This window comes from Ascaphus truei, chromosome 7 (genome assembly GCF_040206685.1).
Source record: "Ascaphus truei isolate aAscTru1 chromosome 7, aAscTru1.hap1, whole genome shotgun sequence".
NCBI classification, from domain to species: Eukaryota; Metazoa; Chordata; class Amphibia; order Anura; family Ascaphidae; genus Ascaphus; species Ascaphus truei.
In genome coordinates this window covers 98,362,177-98,385,825 of record NC_134489.1, presented here as the reverse complement: position 1 = coordinate 98,385,825, position 23,649 = coordinate 98,362,177, and the positions used below count along the sequence as shown (strand labels likewise).

Below are 23,649 nucleotides of genomic sequence, written 5' to 3'. Positions count from 1 at the left end.
CATAAGGCTACCTGCAGCTACACACAGGGATAGATGTAATAATCATAGTGTTACCTGCAGCTACTCACAGGGATAGATGTAATAATCATAGGGCTACCTGCAGCTACACACAGGGATAGATGTAATAATCATAGGGCTACCTGCAGCTACTCACAGGGACAGGTGTAATAATCATAGGGCTACCTGCAGCTACTCACAGGGACAGGTGTAATAATCATAGGGCTACCTGCAGCTACACACAGGGACAGATGTAATAATCATAGGGCTACCTGCAGCTACTCACAGGGATAGATGTAATAATCATAGGGCTACCTGCAGCTACTCACAGGGACAGATGTAATAATCATAGGGCTACCTGCAGCTACTCACAGGGACAGATGTAATAATCATAGGGCTACCTGCAGCTACTCACAGGGACAGATGTAATAATCATAGGGCTACCTGCAGCTACTCACAGGGACAGATGTAATAATCATAAGGCTACCTGCAGCTACTCACAGGGACAGATGTAATAATCATAGGGCTACCTGCAGCTACTCACAGGGACAGATGTAATAATCATAAGGCTACCTGCAGCTACTCACAGGGCCAGATGTAATAATCATAAGGCTACCTGCAGCTACTCACAGGGACAGATGTAATAATCATAGGGCTACCTGCAGCTACTCACAGGGACAGATGTAATAATCATAGGGCTACCTGCAGCTACACACAGGGATAGATGTAATAATCATAGGGCTACCTGCAGCTACTCACAGGGATAGATGTAATAATCATAGGGCTACCTGCAGCTACTCACAGGGACAGATCTTTGAAAAAACGTGTCAAACCAATAGATGGAGTTAGCCTAATGATGATTACATCCAGCCTCGGGATTTTCTGCACTGTGATCTGTATTGTGCTTCTCTTTCTTTTCTAGTTTTGCATACACATCTCATGAGACAGGTCATATCTCTTGGCATAAGGGTGCCCAACTGCAGTCCCAAAGGGCCACCAAACAGGACAGGCTTTCAGGATATCCCTGCTTCAGCACAAGTGGCTCAATCAGAGACTCAGCCTTCGAAGCAAGGATATCCTGAAAACCTTACCTGTTGGTGGCCCTTGATGACTGAAATTGGCCACACCTGCATTGGAAGGAACGCTCCGGACCCAGCAGTGGCTGAACCTCAGATACATGTCACACTGATTTAATAGTCGCATATTAAGATTTGAGCCCACTCACGGTTTTTGTATTTTTAAACCTGGGCGGCAAACTTAGTTTTTTTTTTTTTAATTTGTTTGGTATCGTTTCATTTTCGTCTTTCTTTTTTCAAGGGGTACAACCAGTAACACTTGGGCGCATTAAAAGTGTTTATTGTTGAAGATATCCGTAATGCAATGACGAGGAGTTACGAAGAACAGCACAAGGGCAAAGTTAAAGGGCTGGGGGGGTAGAGTAAATTGCAATACATACCTGTTCAGCAGGTAGTGCTGCAGGATTGAGGTGAGGTTGCAGACGGGCGAGTTACCCTCTTTGCTGGAAGGAAGATGTTGCTTGCCACTCTATCAGTACCAAAATAGCAGCGGGGTCTCTGCAGGGTGCAGTTGATAGGAAAGGCTGAGCTGTACCCTGGATAACCATTCTTAACTCCGTAAAGTCCCTGGCCGTTATTATTTCCTGTTAACCCATAAACTGCAGACGATGTAACAGTTCGGTGCTGCAGGGTTCCTGTCGTGGGACCAAGTCTATATTTATGTATATTATTTATAAAATATTTTACCAGGAAGTAATACATTGAGAGTTATCTCTCGTTTTCAAGTATGTTCTGGGCACAGAGTTAAGACAAATAATACATGGTTACAAATACAGTTACATAAATGAACAGGGTATACATTATATACAAGACATTGCGTGCACAGTTAAAGAAAATGTATATTATGAGCGTATGAAACAGTTACAGACCAGATTAAAGTGTGAGACAGCCTTAGATTTGAAAGAATTTAGACTGGTGGTGGATGTGAGAGTCTCTGGTAGGTTGTTCCAGTTTTGGGGTGCACGGAAGGAGAAGGAGTAACGGCCGGATACTTTGTTGAGCCTTGGGACCATGAATAGTCTTTTGGAGTCTGATCTCAGGTGATAAGTGCTGCATGTGGTAGGGGTGAGGAGCTTGTTCAGGTAGCTGGCCCATGAAGAATTTAAAGGCAAGACAGGAAAGGTGAACTTTGCGCTATATATATATATATATATATAGATATATATATATATAGATATAGATATAGATATATATATAGAGAGAGAGAGAGAGAGAGAGAGAGAGAGAGAGAGAATGTGAGTGTATATTTATATATGAAAACAGAAACAAAGAGAAAAAAAGATCCCAAAATAGCACTCTAGCGTACAAAAGTATCAAAATGTATTAAACACATAAAACATATACAAAGGATCCACAGTGTCCCCAGGACTGTCTAATCTTAGAACACTGATAACAAACTAAGCTACACACTGGAAACAGCAATATAAAGTCAGTACTGGTAAATAGTCAATTAAAGCCATTGTATGACTAAGCTGAATAAACCACGAGAAAGCTGAGTGTGAACAAACAGAAATACCCCAAAAATTAGTACATATGCAGAACCTGTAGTGTGGAGGCAAAGAATTAGCCTCTAAACCCTAGGACCGGCCGGTCAAAAAGTACTGAGTGTAACAACTCATAAATAAATGGCATGTTGGCATCATAGCAAAAGCATACACAAGTGGAATCACACACAGGTTGAAATACACAGCAGCAAAGCTATAGACAAAGGTCAACACACATCCAAATTGTACTTAGCACTGGTCCAAGGAAAGACATACAGGCATGCGCATTGCAGGGATGTGATTACTCTGAGCAGACTCCCTTCACATGCAGACATGCAGCTTCCTGGGAAAGCAGCAGCACAGCCCTGCACAGGGGAAAGCAAAGAAAAATGTATCAGTACAGAAATCTGATTAAAAGCAAAGGGGATGTTTCTTTGATTAAATCTGGTGCTGTTTCTCTAGCTTTTGGGGGGAGGGGGAGGGTGCCCTGTTACCTCCTGTCCTCCAGAGGTCCCTAATATGTTACGGTCTCAGTTATAAACCGTTGAATGTTACTCTTTGGTGGAAGATAATCCTCTGTATAGGAAGTTCAGAGTCTAAAAGTAACGTTCAGACTCAGAACTGTCACACTACACACAGGCTGGGTCAGGACACCATGCAGGTAAGGTGTGGCACGTGTACCTCTCACAGGTCCCCATTCAATGTGCTGTGTGGCTGTTTCCCAGTGCTGGGGAAGAGCCCTGCTCCATTCAAATAGGGCAGGCTGAAATGTTATCTAGCACAAGGAAGGCTTGTGAATAAGGGCTCCCGTATACAGGGACTGTGCACGTCCTAGTGCTAACACACACTGTTACATATATACAGACAGCATTGCTAGCGTTATATAGGTTATTGAGAGGACATTAATGATAACTTATTCTCTTGCATTACTACAGTGCATCTGCTCACTCTTGACCCCTGTACAGTACACAACACACACCGTACACAATACTAATCCAATACAGTGTACACATGCACACAATACTAATCCAATACAGTGTACACACGCACACAATACTAATCCAATACAGTGTACACACGCACACAATACTAATCCAATACAGTGTACACACGCACACAATACTAATCCAATACAGTGTACACACGCACACAATACTAATCCAATACAGTGTACACACGCACACAATACTAATCCAATACAGTGTACACACGCACACAATACTAATCCAATACAGTGTACACACGCACACAATACTAATCCAATACAGTGTACACACGCACACAATACTAATCCAATACAGTGTACACACGCACACAATACTAATCCAATACAGTGTACACACGCACACAATACTAATCCAATTCAGTGTACACACGCACACAATACTAATCCAATTCAGTGTACACACGCACACAATACTAATCCAATTCAGTGTACACACGCACACAATACTAATCCAATTCAGTGTACACACGCACACAATACTAATCCAATACAGTGTACACACGCACACAATACTAATCCAATTCAGTGTACACACGCACACAATACTAATCCAATACAGTGTACACACGCACACAATACTAATCCAATACAGTGTACACACGCACACAATACTAATCCAATACAGTGTACACACGCACACAATACTAATCCAATACAGTGTACACACGCACACAATACTAATCCAATACAGTGTACACACGCACACAATACTAATCCAATACAGTGTACACACGCACACTATACTAGTCCAATACAGTGTACACACGCACACTATACTAGTCCAATACAGTGTACACACGCACACTATACTAGTCCAATACAGTGTACACACGCACACAATACTAATACAATACAGTGTACACACTACTCTTCATGTGTACTACTCTTCTGTTCTACTATTCTCTTTGTGTCTACCCCTCTGGCATTGCATCTCAGTCTTGCCCCATAGCACTGGCAGCTATCTGTGTACTGGCATCGCCCATACACAGCACTTTGTCCAGAAGCCTCCGTACTTTTAATCCTCTCGCTTTCCCCAAGAGGAATTTAATGTGAACATGGATCTTCTCTTAGTATATACAGCCCTATGATAGTGGCGTGGCACAGAGCACCTAGCATGCACAGCCCTGCAGAAGACATTTAAACGCTGTTGCTGTTATGCAATGCTTTGCTGTTAAGGGTGGGGTCCCCTAATGCAGTGGTGCTCAACTCCAGTTCTCTCCCCCCCCAAACAGGTGAGGTTTTAAGGATATCCCAGCTTCAGCACAGGTGGCTCAATCAGAGACAGTCTTTGGCTGAGCCTCTGAACCACCTGTGCTGAAGCAGGGATATCCTGAGAACCTGACCTGTTGGGGGGTCTTGAGGACTGGAGTTGAGCTCCCATGCCCTAATGTATACTTTTTCCATGCCCACAATTGGCTTGCAGCACCTCCGTTTATAATACGTTGGCACAGTACCGGCCAGTCTGTCTGTGCATTGATTGGGGATGTCCAGGTGTATGGCGGATGTGACATTGTTCATTTGATGTCCTGCAGGTCGCAGCCATGAAAGGGACTCGAGACGCAGCGCAGGCTGCAGCCAAGGAATTCCTGAAGTTCCTGAACGGCGGCGTCTCTCCCTACCACGGTAAGACCACGGGCAGTGTCACCGTCACCTGGCTCACACTGGTTTAATAGCCATCTTTCTGTAGGGACTGATTTTAAGAGGTCAGTGCCAACTACACCTTTAATTAACTTATTATCCACCCATACCAGTCCTCCTAGGACTAAATGGTTAATTAAATTGGTGTTGGAAATACTTTTATTGATAAAATGCTTTACCAGGAAGTAATACAGTGAGAGTTACGTCTTGTTTTCAAGTATGTCCTGGGCACAGAGTTATAATGACAAATACATGGTTACAATAAGTGAAACGGGTTATACATTATATACAAGACATTGCATGCACAGTTAAATATAATCTATATTCTAGGTGTATACAACAGTTACAGTCCAGATTAAAATGTGAGACAGACAGCTGTACATGGCAAAAGGCTGGCTGTTTTGTATTATTTGCAGTGTCATTTGAGGTATTATTAACAATTTATTCCCAGTTATCTTTGCAACACCCCCTACTGTTTTCTGGTATTCTCTATATAAAGACCTCTAGACAGACACCCCTCTGCTCCTCGTCTCAAACTGTTGTTCTTGGGACATATCCAGATGCACTTTGGAATCTCTTACAAGATATAGTGAGATTGAGGGACGTAGTATTTGCATGCTAATGTATCCCTCCCCCACCCCTTCCCGTGCCTGCCCCCCCTTCCCGTGCCTGCCCCCCCTTCCCGTGCCTGCCCCCCCTTCCCGTGCCTGCCCCCCCTTCCCGTGCCTGCCCCCCCTTCCCGTGCCCGCCCCCCCCTTCCCGTGCCACCCTTCCCGTGCCCGCCCCCCCTTCCCGTGCCCGCCCCCCCCTTCCCGTGCCCGCGCCCGCCCCCCTTCCCGTGCCCGCCCCCCCTTCCCGTGCCCGTGCCCGCCCCCCTTCCCGTGCCCGCCCCCCCTTCCCGTGCCCGCCCCCCCCTTCCCGTGCCCGCCCTCCCCTTCCCGTGCCCGCCTCCCCTTCCCGTGCCCGCCCTCCCCCTTCCCGTGCCCGCCCCCCCTTCCCGTGCCCGCCCTCCCCCTTCCCGTGCCCGCCCTCCCCCTTTCCCGTGCCCGCCCTCCCCCTTCCCGTGCCCTCCCTCCCCCCCTTCCCGTGCCCGCCCTCCCCCCTTCCCGCCCCCCCTCCTCCCCCATCCCCCATAATCTTTCCACTGTCTTTCCTTCTTTCTTTACCTCCTACATCTATTTGTCACCACATACTTTCTTTTCTTTGGTACTCGTCCTTTCTCCTTCTTCCTCTTCCTCATTGCTCTCCTCCCCGTCTCGCAGTGGTTGAGGAGTGCAAGACCCGACTGTTACACGCAGGCTTCATGGAGCTGAAGGAAGCTGAACACTGGGACGTCAAACCCAACCACAAGGTGAGGAGCACTCCTACACAAGATGCACCTTATTGAGTCAGGGTGCCGCTGTGCTGATGTCCATGAAGAAGCCAGGACAGCGACTTTGTGACCTTGTGACCTTGTGCATTATTTCATCACATACTAGGGTTGTTATCACAGTAGAGAGGTTAATGAATTGCACAGAGTTTCTGTTTATTTCCTGTGTTTAGAGATGTCGAGATCAGTAACACATTATAAAACATGGCACTAGCAATGCTCTTTTCTCCCTAGTACTTTGTGACTCGGAATTACTCTACGCTGGTGGCATTTGCTGTGGGTGGCCAGTACCAACAGGGCAACGGGTTCACCTTGATCGGAGCCCATACAGACAGCCCATGTCTGCGGGTAAGACGCCACACCTGTAACAGTACCGGTTTTGCTTTGCGTGCCCGAGACACAAGGCGTTGAAGGACTCTGTTCTACCTCTTCCCGTCACTAGTCATGGTGGGTGTTTATGTGCTGAAGGAACAGCTCAGTGAGGAAAGGCCCTCACTCCGAGTTTGGGGCACCGAAGCCTGGTTCAAATCCCGATGTCGGCTCCTTCGACAAGTCAACTTATCTCTCTGTGCCTCAAACGCCCAAAAATAGATTGTAAGCTCTGCAGAGCAGGGACTCGTGCCTGCCAAAACTCTACATACAGCTCTATGTGCACTGTCGGCGCTATACAAGAAAAACCAACCATTAATTATTACTATTGTCTTATGTTGCTGGTTCCACTGTCTGTGTCTTTTTCTCACGTAGGAAACTTTTCTTTCTGTCTTTTCTTTTGTGCCCTTACACTGCTCCTCTCTTCCTTTTGCTCCTCTATAACCTCTGTCTCCCTGTCTTTCTCTGACCCCCGTCCTGTGTGGGTGCAGGTGAAGCGCAGGTCCCGCCGAGGTCAGGCTGGATACCTGCAGGTCGGAGTCGAGTGCTACGGAGGAGGAATCTGGAGCACCTGGTTTGATCGGGATCTGACCGTGGCTGGGAGAGTGATCATTAAGGTGATTCACTGATTTTTCAGAGATTTCCAAGATCCCTACCTAACGTTCCCAAGGGCCAAAGACCATGTTGCAAAAGGTGCAGTTGCTGGTAAAGTGCGTAGGAAAATAGGACTGGTCCCCCAACTTTATGGACTTGTAGATTGTTAGCTTTTCAAGACAGACCAATAGAGCATGGGGGGCTCAACTCCAGTTCTCAAGCCTACCCCCCACCTCCAACAGATCACGTTTTCAGGATACCCCAGCTTCAACACAGGTGGCTCAATCACTCCCTGCTTCAGCATAGGTGGCTCAATCAGAGGCACAGTCTTTGACTGAGCCTCTGATTGAGCTACCTGTGTTGAAGCTGGGATATCTTGAAAACCTGACCTGTTGTTGGGGCTGGAGAACTGGCGTTGCGCCCCCCTGTAATAGAAGACAAACAGGCATTGGGAGACGGTGAATAACCCCAGACGCTGCGCAGGGAGAGACTGGAGATGAAGCTGAGTTAGAAGACTGAGTTAGTTCTGTTGCAATGCTCTGTATAGATCGTTGAAGGTCAGTAAGAAGGTTACAGTAACAGTCTGGGAGTGAGTATTTTTCAGCACCAACTTATCCTTTACTAGGTCCCTAAAGATCGTTATAAAGCAGCGCGTCCCAACCTTTTGTACATTGTGCATCCCCTGCTAGAAAATATTTGTTTGTCGAATCCTTAAATAATAAATCTTATCGCCGACTCCTCGATCTATCGCTAACAAAACTGTGTGACCGATCCCAGGCCTTATAGTGTCCTGAGCTTGTGAGGGGAACACACGCTTAATACGGTCCCAAACTGCATCTCGGTGTGTGCAAACAGCATGCAGTGGTATAGCTGTCACTGTCGGAGCTTCCAAAGTCACCCCCCATAATGCCTTATCGCTGTACATGCAATGCATTGTGGGGAGCAACTTTGGAAGCTCCGGCTGTAATTGACAACTATAACACACACACACACGTGCGCAGTTTGGGACATTACTGAGTGTGCAGTCCCCACACGGCCTCAGGAATCCGCTATACTGCCTGCGTACAGTGTCCAGTCCCCACACAGGCTCAGGAACCCGCTATACTGCCTGCGTACAGTGTGCAGTCCCCACACAGGCTCAGGAACCCGCTATACTGCCTGCGTACAGTGTGCAGTCCCCACACAGGCTCAGGAACCCGCTATACTGCCTGCGTACGGTGTCCAGTCCCCACACAGGCTCAGGAACCCGCTATACTGCCTGCGTACAGTGTGCAGTCCCCACACAGGCTCAGGAACCCGCTATACTGCCTGCGTACAGTGTCCAGTCCCCACACAGGCTCAGGAACCCGCTATACTTCCTGCGTACAGTGTCCAGTCCCCACACGGCCTCAGGAACCCGCTATACTGCCTGCGTACAGTGTCCAGTCCCCACACGGCCTCAGGAACCCGCTATACTGCCTGCGTACAGTGTGCAGTCCCCACACAGGCTCAGGAACCCGCTATACTGCCTGCGTACAGTGTGCAGTCCCCACACAGGCTCAGGAACCCGCTATACTGCCTGCGTACAGTGTCCAGTCCCCACACGGCCTCAGGAACCCGCTATACTGCCTGCGTACAGTGTCCAGTCCCCACACGGCCTCAGGAACCCGCTATACTTCCTGCGTACAGTGTGCAGTCCCCACACAGGCTCAGGAACCCGCTATACTGCCTGCGTACAGTGTGCAGTCCCCACACAGGCTCAGGAACCCGCTATACTGCCTGCGTACAGTGTGCAGTCCCCACACTGCCTCAGGAACCCGCTATACTGCCTGCGTACAGTGTGCAGTCCCCACACTGCCTCAGGAACCCGCTATACTGCCTGCGTACAGTGTGCAGCCCCCACACTGCCTCAGGAACCCGCTATACTGCCTGCGAGCCGCCGTTACACACTTTCTTTGCTGAACCTTATGGAGACACTTGATGAACCCCCTGTTGGGAATCGATGTTGGAGCAGGGCCGCTGCCTTCCCCCTGCTCTGGGGGTAGAGGAGGCGTATGGCGTAATCTCTCGCTGTCTGGTACTCTTGTCTCAGGATGGACACCGCATGCAGCATCGCCTGGTTTATGTGGAACGCCCCATTCTGCGAATTCCCCACCTGGCGATTCACCTGCAAAGGACTGTTAATGAAAGCTTTGGGCCCAACACGGAGCAGCACCTGTGAGTATGAACACCTTATACCTACAGTATATGTTTAGAGTCGCCCCTATTGTCATTCTGACCCCATGTCAGCTATAAGGTCTCAACCCTCTCACCCTGACCCCGTCTCCATAGGACTCCAGTTCTTACCCAATCTCTCGTTCCTTACAGGCTTCCCATCCTGGCTTCTTCGGTACAGGAGGGCCTAGAGAAGCAGCCACTGGATTCGGGCACCTCTTGTCAATCCGCTGGGGGGAGCCCATCCCAGGTGAAGCTGCTGAGCTAAGGGGGAGGCAGATCTGGATAGTGTGGGGGGGCGAGTCTGCAATGTAGGGGAAATATTATGTGTGAGGTTGTGTGTGTTTATAATGGGGGATATGCAGTAGTCCAGTGTTGGCGTGCATTATATACGTGTTTCAGAACACTACCCCTGCTGTGTCACTGGTTATATTCATTGTTTGCACATTTACAGAAGAGTGGGAATGGGCTGTGGGGCATTAGGTGTTAGTGTGTGACACAGCCTTGTCTCCAGCAGACTGAGAGGCACCACCCGCTGCTGGTCACCCTGCTCTGCGAGAAACTAGGAGTCAAACCGGAGCAAATACTGGAGATGGAGCTGTGTCTGACCGACACACAACCTGCGGTGAGATACAATGACGCACAACCTGCGGTTAGACGCAGTGACACACAAGCTTGCGGTGAGACCGTAACATGCAGGCTGCGGTGAGACACGGTGACACACAAGCTTGCGGTGAGACGTGACACGCAAGCTGCGGTGAGACACTGACACAGTAACGCACTGGCTGCGGTTAAAAGGGATGACACACTGACACAGCCTGCAGTGAAGCACAATGTATGCATCATTTTATTTCTATAGTGCCAGCAATGTATGCTGCGCTTTACAACATTACAATAACACACTGACACAAAACCTGGGATGACACACAGCCTGCGGTGCGACACAGTGACACACACAGTGACACATATGCTTACACAGCTCTGAGCTGCATACATGCAGCTGCACCCCCTTCCCCCCCCCCCCCTAAATGCTGCTGTTCTGTTTGCAGACTCTGGGGGGTGCCTATGAGGAGTTTATTTTTGGACCACGTCTGGATAATCTGCACAGCTGCTACTGTGCTCTGCAGGTGAGGCAAACATACAGCGTGAAGATGAAACCATTCTCTGCCATTCTCTTTATAATACCTCGGCGGCGTGAAATAAATCTCCTGCAAGTAAATGAAATTTCCTGAAGAGAACCAATGTTGCCAGCTCCTTTCCCAGGACTGCACGTGATTGTGGCTTCTGTTCTGGCCACAATGATTCTTGGTCAAAAAACCTTTTCTGAGCTGCAATTGTGCACTAATAATGTCCCTGTTCCTTTCTCCCCTCCTCCTTTTGGGGGCTGCCATGTTGACCAGAGCTGACCACATGACCCCTGAAAATAACTAGTGGTCACATGTATATGTAGGCTGGTGTTGGAGCAAGATTGGTAAACCATTTATTGATTGGATAGCTAATCCCTTTCTATTCCCATCATAGTCCTTTTTTAATCTGTTGTGAAGACCCCTCCCCCAGAGGCTGGAGAGGCGCCCGGCTGCATTCAAATGATGTCTTCACAGCATGTTGGATAGGGGTCATGGGGTCATAGTGCATGCAGGGCTCTGAACGGCTGTATTACAGAGCGCAGACGCAGGGGAATAGCGAAGCCATCACTGGAATAACTGCCAATTCAGACCGCGTATTCCGACTTCCGCCTTTAAATTGGACTGCGCCTGGTGTTCAAGAAATTCTAAACCTATTAAACAACGAGACAAAGATCTTTAAAACTCGTTAAAAAAAAAAAAAAGATTTTGTACTTCAAATTGAAAGACAGAGACGTATTTAATCATTACTTTTTGATTTAAAAAATAAGGTATGAATGTACTCTACGCTTGTGAATAATAAAATAAGTTGTTGTTACTCCATACCTCATCCTTGTCCTGAAAGTGACAAGTTTCCAGACATTTTAGAAAGAGATCCAGAGATCTATATCCTGTTTGGAGTGATCTGGGACAGGGGGTGGCCCGATTCCAGTCCTCAAGACCACCACCCAACAGGTCAGGTTTTCAGGATGTCCCTGCTTCAGCACAGATGCCTCAAGCAGTCCCAGTCTTCACCTGAGCCACTGATTGAGCCACTTGTGCTGACGCTGGGATATCCTTAAAACCTGACCTTTGGGGGGGGGGGGTGTCATGAGGACTGGAGTTGAGCCCCCCTGATCTGGGAGACACACAGCGCATGCAAATGAGCAGAACGGGGAAAGATCTTCATGAACATGATATAACATGCCAAACTTCTGCACAATCTGTTCCTTTCCCTTTCTTTTTATTGCACCCTGTTTCACGGTCGCTGCCTCTCGTGTCCCCACTCGGTCATTTTGTCTCTGTGTCCCTCTGCATTATTCTCTCTCCTCTCTTCAATGAGCTTTAAAGCCACTTCTCCATTCTGGAGGAGAGTTCAGCACCAAATGAATGGAATCAGAATCTTCTCCAGCACGGAGCAGCGGCTTCAAAGCACACTGAAAAGACCCCCGATGTCTCGCTGTGTCCCTCTGTGTTGTTGATTTCCTTTACGTGCGTCATTCTCTCCTTGTCGTCTCATCAGCCATTGCGTTTCTTTCCCTCAGGCTCTCATTGATTCCTGTGACTCTCCGTCTTCTCTTGCCAGTGACCCCAATGTCAGAATGATCACACTGTATGACAACGAAGAGGTGAGACATGCAGGGGGAGGGGGCTGCCGGTGGGGATGAGTCAGGGAAACGCGCAGGCACAGTGACGGGAGATTTGCAGGGACAGGTGCAGTGACACTGACACAGAGACATACAGAAGCAGGTGCAGTGTCACCGAGGTTGGGGCAGTGACATACTCCAAGATGCACTGTAACAAGTGATGTAGCATTGTCTGCACAGGAATACAAAGGCAGCGTGGGAGAGTGACCCGGAGAATGTGTATTTAGAGGTTGGGTATTAATGGCGTCCGACATGGCCAAACGCGCAGTAAAAAAAATTACCATCAGATTTTTCAGTGCAAAAAAAATCCTGATTTTTGTTTGTTTTCCCATTAGATTCCTTTTCTTTGATAAATTTGATGCTGTTTTTTGCCCCGCTTTTATCCCTGATTACACAGCCAGGAGTCTTTAACACACATTTCATCTCGCAGAACCTCCCCATGTATTGAAATCCCTGATCTGTTTCTCCAGGACGCGGCTTTGCAGGTTATCTGCAGTAAATGTTTCACTTTACAGTGGGGACCTCGCACGACAAAGGAATAAGATTTGGACAACTGTTAATATGGCCGCCGTGTCATCTGCACATGTATTATATAGGTCTTATTTTATCCGAGAGTCGGAAATACAATCTGATAGGACGTACGGCAAAAGTAGCGCAAATCTGGAGCAAACAGATTGATGGATTTGCATCAAAGAAGAGTCCAATTGAAAGCAATATATATTTTTTTCTTTAATACACCTGTGTCAATTTTCTTACTTTTTTTCCTTAAAACATATATACTTTGACGTGCTCTATTACAAGGAGATGGGGGGGGGAATCTTACTATCTTTAGCTACACACTTTAAGACTCCCCATTTGTTTTGTATTTTATATTCATTAGCTTTAACGGATATCTTCTTGCTTTTCCGAACCCGTTTTTTGTAAATCCGATGCTTCTTTCAGGAGATCTTTTGAAACATTAAGTGTACGAGAGGTTAAAATGGAGACCTCCCCAGAGGGCATGGTTTTTAACATGAAGAAACGTCAAAAGAGCCGGACATTTTTGGGGGAGGGGGCATGATACTCACATTATAGGAAGTTACAATTCTGTGGGAGTTGCTACTTTAACTAGTTAATTATAAACGATTGAGTATTTGGAAATAATATTGGTGCTGTGTCTCTGCAGTGAGTCTGGTCCCTGAAGCTGCTACGTTCTGTTTGTCGGGTCCGGGCATTATAGGGATACATTATTATTGTGTGTGCTGCTCCGGAATTATAGGGATACATTATTATTGTGTGTGCTGCTCCGGGCATTATAGGGATACATTATTATTGTGTGTGTGCTGCTCCGGGCATTATAGGGATACATTATTATTGTGTGTGCTGCTCCGGCATTATAGGGATACATTATTATTGTGTGTGCTGCTCCGGGCATTATAGGGATACATTATTATTGTGTGTGCTGCTCCGGGCATTATAGGGATACATTATTATTGTGTGTGCTGCTCCGGGCATTATAGGTATACATTATTATTGTGTGTGCTGCTCCGGGCATTATAGGGATACATTATTATTGTGTGTGCTGCTCCGGGCATTATAGGGATACATTATTATTGTGTGTGCTGCTCCGGGCATTATAGGGATACATTATTATTGTGTGTGCTGCTCCGGGCATTATAGGGATACATTATTATTGTGTGTGCTGCTCCGGGCATTATAGGGATACATTATTATTGTGTGTGCTGCTCCGGGCATTATAGGGATACATTATTATTGTGTGTGCTGCTCCGGGCATTATAGGGATACATTATTATTGTGTGTGCTGCTCCGAGCATTATAGGGATACATTATTATTGTGTGTGCTGCTCCGGCATTATAGGGATACATTATTATTGTGTGTGTGCTGCTCCGGCATTATAGGGATACATTATTATTGTGTGTGCTGCTCCGGGCATTATAGGGATACATTATTATTGTGTGTGCTGCTCTGGGCATTATAGGGATACATTATTATTGTTTGTGCTGCTCCGGCATTATAGGGATACATTATTATTGTGTGTGCTGCTCCGGGCATTATAGGGATACATTATTATTGTGTGTGCTGCTCCGGCATTATAGGGATACATTATTATTGTGTGTGCTGCTCTGGGCATTATAGGGATACATTATTATTGTGTGTGCTGCTCCGGGCATTATAGGGATACATTATTATTGTGTGTGCTGCTCCGGGCATTATAGGGATACATTATTATTGTGTGTGCTGCTCTGAGCATTATAGGGATACATTATTATTGTGTGTGCTGCTCCGGGCATTATAGGGATACATTATTATTGTGTGTGCTGCTCCGGGCATTATAGGGATACATTATTATTGTGTGTGCTGCTCCGGGCATTATAGGGATACATTATTATTGTGTGTGCTGCTCCGGCATTATAGGGATACATTATTATTGTGTGTGCTGCTCTGGGCATTATAGGGATACATTATTATTGTGTGTGCTGCTCCGATCATTATAGGGATACAATATTATTATGTGTGCTGCTCCGGGCATTATAAGGATACATTATTATTGTGTGTGCTGCTCTGAGCATTATAGGGATACATTATTATTGTGTGTGTGCTGCTCCAGGCATTATAGGGATACATTATTATTGTGTGTGTGCTGCTCTGAGCATTATAGGGATACATTATTATTGTGTGTGCTGCTCTGGGCATTATAGGGATACATTATTATTGTGTGTGTGCTGTTCCAGGCATTATAGGGATACATTATTATTGTGTGTGCTGCTCCGAGCATTATAGGGATACATTATTATTGTGTGTGCTGCTCTGAGCATTATAGGGATACATTATTATTATGTGTGCTGCTCCGGGCATTATAGGGATACATTATTATTGTGTGTGCTGCTCTGAGCATTATAGGGATACATTATTATTGTGTGTGTGCTGCTCTGAGCATTATAGGGATACATTATTATTGTGTGTGCTGCTCTGGGCATTATAGGGATACATTATTATTATGTGTGCTGCTCCGGGCATTATAGGGATACATTATTATTGTGTGTGCTGCTCTGAGCATTATAGGGATACATTATTATTGTGTGTGTGCTGCTCTGAGCATTATAGGGATACATTATTATTGTGTGTGTGCTGCTCTGAGCATTATAGGGATACATTATTATTGTGTGTGCTGCTCTGGGCATTATAGGGATACATTATTATTGTGTGTGTGCTGTTCCAGGCATTATAGGGATACATTATTATTGTGTGTGCTGCTCCGAGCATTATAGGGATACATTATTGACGTGTACTTGCTTGTTTTTCCTCCAGGTGGGGTCAGAGAGCGCACATGGGGCAGGGTCGCTGCTCACCGAGCTGATTCTCCGCCGCATCTCCTGCACCCCGCAGAACCTCACCGCCTTTGAGGAGTCTATTCCCAAGTCATTCATGATCAGTGCTGACATGGCACACGCTGTGCACCCTAACTACATGTAAGTGACGTTGGAGGAGGGGGGGGGGGCACAAAACATGCCAACACAGAACGGTGGACAGACCCTACGTATCCCAAGTTTGTGTATAGGAAATGGGCTCTAGTTACAAAGGACCAGTAGAGGTGGGAAGAGTTCCAGAGAAGGAGGGGGAGCCGTGCTGTGAGGTTTCTGATAGAAAACTGCAATCTATTGGCATGTGAATAAATCAATCCCCAGGAGTCACGAAGTAATACAAACATGCACCAGTCTCTGAAAATACCATTTTAAAAAGTAGAACCCCACTGTTAGGAGCATTCTTTGCACACTTTGTAATTTTGTGGTTGGTTATCGTTAAGGAATGTGTCCTTCAGTATCGCGCTCCATTCAACATTAGGTCTGACGGACTATTCTGTTCCTGTGTTTGCCATTCACTTGCACTATAGCAATGCCATTTTGTGTTCTGGATCAAGAAAGCAACCAGTAAATAGAAGGCGTGAAAAGAGCAATGCACCGAGCACTTTTGTTACATGGAAGCATGATCTATTAATGAAACATTGCTATATTTTGTTTGTTTGTTGCTTTAAGTGGATTGTGATGCGGTTGTTGGGAAAACTGCTGGCAGAATTCACAGTGCTGTTTTGATGAGGGTAGGGACCATCAGTAAATGGCTCTGTAGGAGTTATGACATGCTGGCAGACACAGGCGATTACTCGGGTCAGGAGTGGCCACTTCCAGTCCTCAAAGGCCACAAACAGGTCAGGCTTTAAGAACATCCCTGCTTCAGCACAGGTGGTTCAGTCAATGACTGAGCCAGCTGTGCTTTAGCAGGGCTATCCTAAAAACCTGACTTGTTGGTGGCCCTTGAGGACTTAAGTTGGCAAGCAATGAGTTATATTTGAATTGGGTTATGGTTTAGCTGTTCCAACGGATTTTGGGATGATATTTATGTTCATTATTTGGGGGTTCAGGTTGAGACGATGACGGTAATGACAGGTTCAGTTGTGTGAACTAAAGTGTTTGTTCTGCAGGGATAAACATGAGGAGAATCACAGACCAATCTTCCACAAGGTGAGACCCCCTCTCATTCTGTGCTCTCACAACCTCATTTCTGCTTTTGGGTGCCCCCCTCACTGCTACATATTGGTGTTCCTGTGATTCTTTGTTTGCGGTATTTGTCCTCCCAGGTTGTGTGTTTCAGAGCTGCTATGTTGCATGTGTCTCCTGGACGGTACAGTAAGCTTTGTGTTCCTGATGCTGGAAGACTTTCTTTGATTTCAGGGTCCCGTTATCAAAGTGAACAGTAACCAGCGGTATGCCTCAAATGCTGTGTCAGAGGCTGTACTGAGGGAGATTGCAGGACGTGTGGGGGTACCACTACAGGTAACATCTCTTTAGGCATAAACCGCCATCGCTACATCTCTCCTATAATAGCAGAGTGACTTCTTTGCCAACCATGGCCTAATCCTTTCCTAGAACACAACCGCTTTTCCAAGGACACCGTAACAACCTCTCACAGCGGACACCCTGTGTCACTAATGCACTGGCAGCCTCTTCTCAATAACACCCTCGACCAACCCAACTGACACCTAAACCCATTAAGCACAATAGAACCTCCATTACTAGCTTCCAGACTTCACATAACCAGCAATAAATTGAGTATTTAAAAAATAAACCTTCCAACTACACTTTAATATCTACTACCCTCCTCAAACATAAGAATAGGAGGAGGGGGATATGATGGAAACTTTTAAATACTAAAGTACTCACAATTCTACAATTCTTGGACATACACGGTCAAAATTCATTATTAGCTTCCATTAATGCTATGCTATCAGTGCCACAGTGCCCTACCAGCCCACAATAACAAATTGGCATCTGCTTCCAAAACACTACCAGTTCTTCAGAAGCATTAACTACTCAAGTAACATATTACCATAACCCCCAAAAACAGACAACCCCCACCCAATATTACTGTGAATTTTACTCTCCAAAACTTGGTAACCACTCGCCATAGAAGCCCCCTAACCATCAACTTTCTCTTGACCACCAGGAGTTCATGGTTAGAAATGATGTACCATGCGGTTCAACCATTGGGCCAATTCTGTCAAGTAAGTTAGGTCTGCGGGTGCTGGACTTGGGCTGCCCCCAGCTGGCGATGCACTCGGTGCGGGAGATGTGCTGCACCTCTGGTGTCCTACAGGCATCCACTCTGTTCCAGGTAACTCTAAAAGTGTGTGTCTGTGTCTGTGTCTGTGTCTGTGTGTCTGTGTCTGTGTGTATAAGCAAGTGAGCTACCCCTAAAGGCTCTTTATGACATTGAGTGGCTGTGTGTGCATTTGTAATGTAGTCTGTCTGCCAGTGCCATAGCTTTAAGACCATGAAACCTAGACACCTGAAACTTTACAGGCATACTAAGGGGACCCTAGAGTTGTGAACCTGTGTGTTTTTATGTTTATTTAAACGCATTAATTCTATGAGTGATTACAATTTGTCAGCCAGTGGGTGTTGTACATGGTAGGCTATGTATATGGCACGTGACATCAGAATGCGTGTAGCTTGGTGGCAGATAAGGTGAGTCAAATAGCTGTAAAGTTTAGACAGAAAGCAGACGAAGAAAAAGAGGAAGTCCGTTGACACATGAGGAGAAAGAAAGAATGCTGGAGAAGGAGAGAGAGGCAGACAGAATTGGGAACATCATAAGGCAGCGGTGCGCAAAGTGGGGGGCGCGACCCCCAGGGGGGGCGGGAGATTGTGCTGGGGGGGCGCGGGCAGTTGCAGAGGCCCCGCGCTCTTCCCCCAGGCATTTAAATTAAATGCCGGGGGATCGCGTGAGGCCCCTGCAACTATTTACTTACCGGGATTCAGCCGTCTGTGTTGTGTCGCCATGGCAACGCGGCGTCAATAGACGCCGCGGCACCATGTGACCTGACGTCACACGCCCACGCAGCGTCATCTGACGCGAAAGAAGGTAGGCAGGGGGGCGCGAGAGCCGGGGCAGAGTGACAGGGGGGCGCAGCACAAAAAGTTTGCGCTCCCCTGTCATAAGGTATTAAAGGAAGAAAGATGAGGGTGGAGAGAGGGAGAGACAATTTTTATTTAGTCATTTTGGTTACTGCAACCCATGCGAAGCCAGTCTTTGACGATATAGTGTGTGTGTGTGTGTGTGTAACCCTCCCTTCCCGACATCCTAGGGGAGGCTACATTGGTGCAGAGGTGCGTTAAACATCAGCATACACTTACCTTGTCTCAGGGTGCTGGATGTGGTTGGCTGGGCGAAGGGAAAAGATAGGCGCCAGGAGTTTTTATAGTACAACTTCAATCTTTATTCATTATCCCAGACATGGAAATACTTTAATTTCCATATACAATGCGTTTGACTGGGTTGTACCTTGTTTTATCCATTCTCCTATCACTCTCAGCATCGTTCTTCCTGGGGTGCCCTCTCAACACTCCTGGGAGGTGCATACAATTGTTACTGATAGAACTAATTGTATTGGACCAGCCCCCCCCACCCCCCTTTGTTTTGATTGCTTAGCACTTTCTATGAGATCCTGTTAATTCGGGCCCCTTTCTGAGATCCCGTTCTGCGCATGTGTGTATAGATGTGTTTTGTTGGCATCAGCATCTCATAGACTTCAATGGAGTCTCGCTCATCTCTTTCCCATTAAATGCTATGTTTTGGCCACAACCGCGGACTTGCACTGATTTTGGTGTTTGGAGGTTGGTGCATTATCTACAGCTTCATTTGATCAGGAAAGACTAAACGTACCTTTAATATGTACAGCTTAAAGGATAGGAGATGGGGGGGATGTGATGCATACTTAAATACTAAAGCAGGTGTGCCCCTTGGACTCTCGGCTGCCCAAGCACCCAGTATGAAATTAGAGCAAAGTACACAAACACATTTGTAAGTAAAAATAATGTACTATTAATATGTAACACAGTATATGGTGCAGATGTTATATATACTTGCACAGTGTTATTGTTAATGAAATTAATGTTGATAAAATATAATTTTCACGTTTTTAAATGCATGTAAAATACTAAGCTTATGGCCCTTTTACTCCTAAATATTTATTGATCTTGCCCCTTTGGAGAACTGGTTGAAGAACCGTGGTCTAAAGGGTTTCAACAAAGTACAAGAGGGAAGCATATGTCAGAGATAGAAGCGCTAGAACAAGTCTCCATCTTTGCTGATGATACTAAATTGTGTAAGGTAGTAAAATCAGAGCAAGGTGTAATTTCTCTCCAGAAGGACTTGGATAGACTGGAAACGTGGGCAGGTAAATGGCAGATCAGATACAGATACATGTAAGGTTATGAATTTGGGAAACAAGAATATACAGGAGACTTTCAAATTAAATAGGGAAAAATTGGGGGAATCCTTGATGGAGAAGGATTTAGGAGTGCTGGTAGACATCAGGCTTAGCAATAGTGCCCGAAGTCATGCAGTAGCTGCAAAGGCAAACATGATCTTATCTTGCATTAAACTGGGAATTAATAGAAGAGAAGCATAATTATTTCCCCTATAAAGCATTAGTAAGACCACACTTTGAATATGGATTACAGTTTTGGGCACCACTCCATAAAGACATTATGGAACTAGAAAAACTGCAGAGAAGAGCCACCAAATTAATAAAGGGGATGGATAATCTGATTTATGAGGAGAGGCTAAATTAGATTTGTTCACATTGGAAAAGCGGCATCTACAAGGGGATATGATAACGATATAAAATATATTCGGCAACAATACAAGGAGCTTTCAAAATAACTATTCATCTCAAGGGCAGTACAAACGACACCGGGTCATCCATTAAGGTTGGAGGAAAGGAGATTTCACTAGCAACAAAGAAAAGGGTTCTTTACAGTAAGGGCAGTTAAAATCTGGAAATCATTACCCATGGAGACTGTGATGGCAGTTACAATAGATATCTTTTAAAAAAATTTAAAAAAAAGTTGGACTTCTTTTTAGAAAGGAAAGATATACAGGGATATACCAAATAAGTAAACATGGGAAGGATGTTGATCCAGGGAGAAATCTGATTGAACTAATTTGAAATCTGGAAGTAATTTATTTTTTCCCTTATGAGACATGATTGAATGTGTCACTGGGGTTTTTTTTGCCTTCCTCTGGATCAATATACTTTAAGTACGGATATAGGATAAAGTATCTGTCTTTTTTTTTTTTTTCCCCCAACCTCATCTACTATGTAACGAGGTCATGCTCTGAAGCTGGAGGGTGGCCGGTTAAGGGGAAATATGAGGGAGTACTTCTATACGGAAAGAGTGTTGGATTCGTGGAATACAAAAAAAAACAGAAATGAGAAGCGCAAGAAAAAAACAATTTAAATCAAAAATTAAATCACTCATATAAACTTTATAGGTAAAATGTAGAAAGTACAGCACTTACATCAGTAGGTAGTGTTGCATCGAGAACGGCACATTTCCCACATCCCTCAAGTCACCAGATGGTAAGTGGTTCACAGTAGTAGGTGGCAGTCAAAACCCTTCCAAACCGAAACCGATTAGGGGCAAGCAGCACGCTCGACTACTGGATGAAGAGGGGAGGGGGATTGGAGCCGCATCCTGCGTATGACGTCACTTGTCCTCTGCCTGGACAATGAAATACCTCAACGCGTTTCGCTTAAACTATGCTTTGCCCTGACGAAGCTGTTTACGTGAAACATGTTGAGGTATTCATAAACAGGGGAATCTTCACCAGCGTGCTCTCGTGTACTTTTTAGATTCGTGGAATAGCCTCTTGACAGACGTGTTTAAGTGCTAATACAGTTAAAGCAATTCAAAGCTGCTGGGGAATTGGGATAGACCTAATGTTCTAAATACAAGAGAAAGCCAAGAACCAAATGGGGTCTAAGGTTTTAGAGCAGATAGGGAAATAGCCCAAACTAGGTGGGCTGTGTGTCTTATCTGCTGTCAAATTCCATGTTTCTTCTGTAGGATGTCTCTGTATTTGAGGCAGAAGGATTTTCTTAGTTTTCTTATACTGCTTGTCGTGTGTTCGTGCAACTTTTCGTGTGTGTGTGTGTGTGTGTGTGTGTATCTCATGTGGGGTGTGCATGTTTGTGCTTTCATCTTATTGGGTGCTACCACGTCAACCTACAGTGGCCTTGAAGTCAATGGTTGATAACCATGGCAACAGCAGACATCAGTAGGTTAGCCTAGTGGTTGCTATGGTAAAACCACGACCGAGATAATGAGCAATAGCAGGAATTGGCCTATCGGATGATATTAGTAACCATGGCTATGTGAGCCCACCCCCACTATCCTGCTTGTATGATGCTGTCTCTTGGGTATAAACCTCCTCGCTGCTCTTCACCCCTCTCTGTGCATCATTGGTCTTAACTCTCCTCATCTCTGCAATCACTGTATGTAATTACCACATCATCAATCTTTTTGTATTTTCTAGGTGCTCTTATCCTTCCCAGATGAGCACTAAGTCTGTATACCTCAAACTATAATATCCCCACACAATTCTCCCTTTCACCTTTCTATATACTGTACCACTTTCTCTCTGTGCAATATTGTTCTAAACGTATCTTGTATATGTTTCACTATATCTTACACTGTTGCAATTCCCATAACCTTTTCTCGGTCTCCCTTTTTTATTATTGTGTTGTCTCCTGTATTTCTCAAGTGTAAACCACCTTTCTTTACCTTGTCTCTTACAGGCTTTCTTTGAACAGTACCCTGCAGTGAATAGCAGCTTGTTGGTGGATTAAACCTTTCTTCACTCCTCTTTACTCATCCTCTGAAAGCAGCAGTTAACCCTGGAAGCACTGCATTCTCTTTCTCATGTGATGGATCTTCTGAAAGAGGAGGGTGTATGTGCAGAAAGACGGTGTCCATCAAATAAAATTCATTTTCTGTAGTTTCGTGCCTTGTGTAATTAATATTTATTATAGCCACTTGTGCAAGAATAAATATCCTCCAATCCCATCTGCACTTCAAATTTTCATAGTGGGAAAATAATCTTAACTCTATTGCCAAATGGAGATAGTGATGGGTTCAAGGTTGTGCAGAATTGTCTTGAACTTGGTCAGGTTGTGTTGTTTTTGTTTTTAACTGGTCCTCTTCCAAGCTCATTTAGGTCTTGGTTACCCCGCCTGCTTGTTACAACAGACAGGTCTCTTTAACTCTTAATAGTCTTGCCCAGGGGTGGCTAACGCCAATCCTTCAGGGTCACCAACAGGTCATATTTGAAGGATATCCCACATTCAGCACAGGTGGCTCAGTTGACCTCAAAGCCTCAGTCATTGACTGGGCCACTTGTGCTGAAGCAGGAACATCCTTAAAACCTGACCTGTTGGTTGCTCTTGAGGACTGGCTTTGGCCACCCCTGGGCTAGACACGAAAGGTTATCCTTTACTTCAGAGGGATGCCTTTAGTCTTGCAAAGCAATACATTGTACAGATCTTCAGTAACAAGAGTTAAAAGATCCGGCACGTCTGCAGCCCTCAGGCTACTATGATTATCTTCTGATCCGATTCTGCTTGTTATTATGGAAAAAACGTCATTGAATGCGTGGGAATCGTACCACAGGAAGCGCTGTTATTACTGCTCCAGCTTCAGATCTGTCAAGGCTACCACATACAAGTCTCACTCATTGGACACCACTAATTTCAACCATCGAGCCATGGAAATATCTGTGTCCCCAGAGTGACGAAGTCACAATTGTTCTGTTATAGCGTTTTGGGGGTTGGAGG

At 45.7% G+C, this 23,649-nt stretch overlaps 1 protein-coding gene across 3 annotated transcripts in view; it reads left to right on the top strand.

Moving 5' to 3' along the window:
- Positions 1-22,814, top strand: part of DNPEP (aspartyl aminopeptidase) — a 28,954-nt gene extending 6,140 nt beyond the window's left edge. The window contains exons 1-15 of one of the 3 annotated variants that reach the window (XM_075609602.1): positions 3,076-3,218; positions 5,096-5,186; positions 6,464-6,552; positions 6,805-6,918; positions 7,431-7,556; positions 9,605-9,729; positions 9,880-9,976; positions 10,241-10,351; positions 10,776-10,853; positions 12,374-12,457; positions 15,786-15,946; positions 16,954-16,993; positions 17,204-17,305; positions 17,976-18,143; positions 22,615-22,814. In XM_075609602.1, the coding sequence (XP_075465717.1) occupies positions 3,213-3,218; positions 5,096-5,186; positions 6,464-6,552; positions 6,805-6,918; positions 7,431-7,556; positions 9,605-9,729; positions 9,880-9,976; positions 10,241-10,351; positions 10,776-10,853; positions 12,374-12,457; positions 15,786-15,946; positions 16,954-16,993; positions 17,204-17,305; positions 17,976-18,143; positions 22,615-22,665 (1,443 nt within the window). In that variant the 5' untranslated portion in view covers positions 3,076-3,212 and the 3' untranslated portion in view covers positions 22,666-22,814. Of the gene's footprint in view, positions 1-3,075; positions 3,219-5,095; positions 5,187-6,463; positions 6,553-6,804; positions 6,919-7,430; positions 7,557-9,604; positions 9,730-9,879; positions 9,977-10,240; positions 10,352-10,775; positions 10,854-12,373; positions 12,458-15,785; positions 15,947-16,953; positions 16,994-17,203; positions 17,306-17,975; positions 18,144-22,614 lie in introns of those variants that run through there. The other 2 variants (XM_075609600.1, XM_075609601.1) reach the window with 2 other exon arrangements.
- Positions 22,815-23,649: the final 835 nt, after the last annotated feature.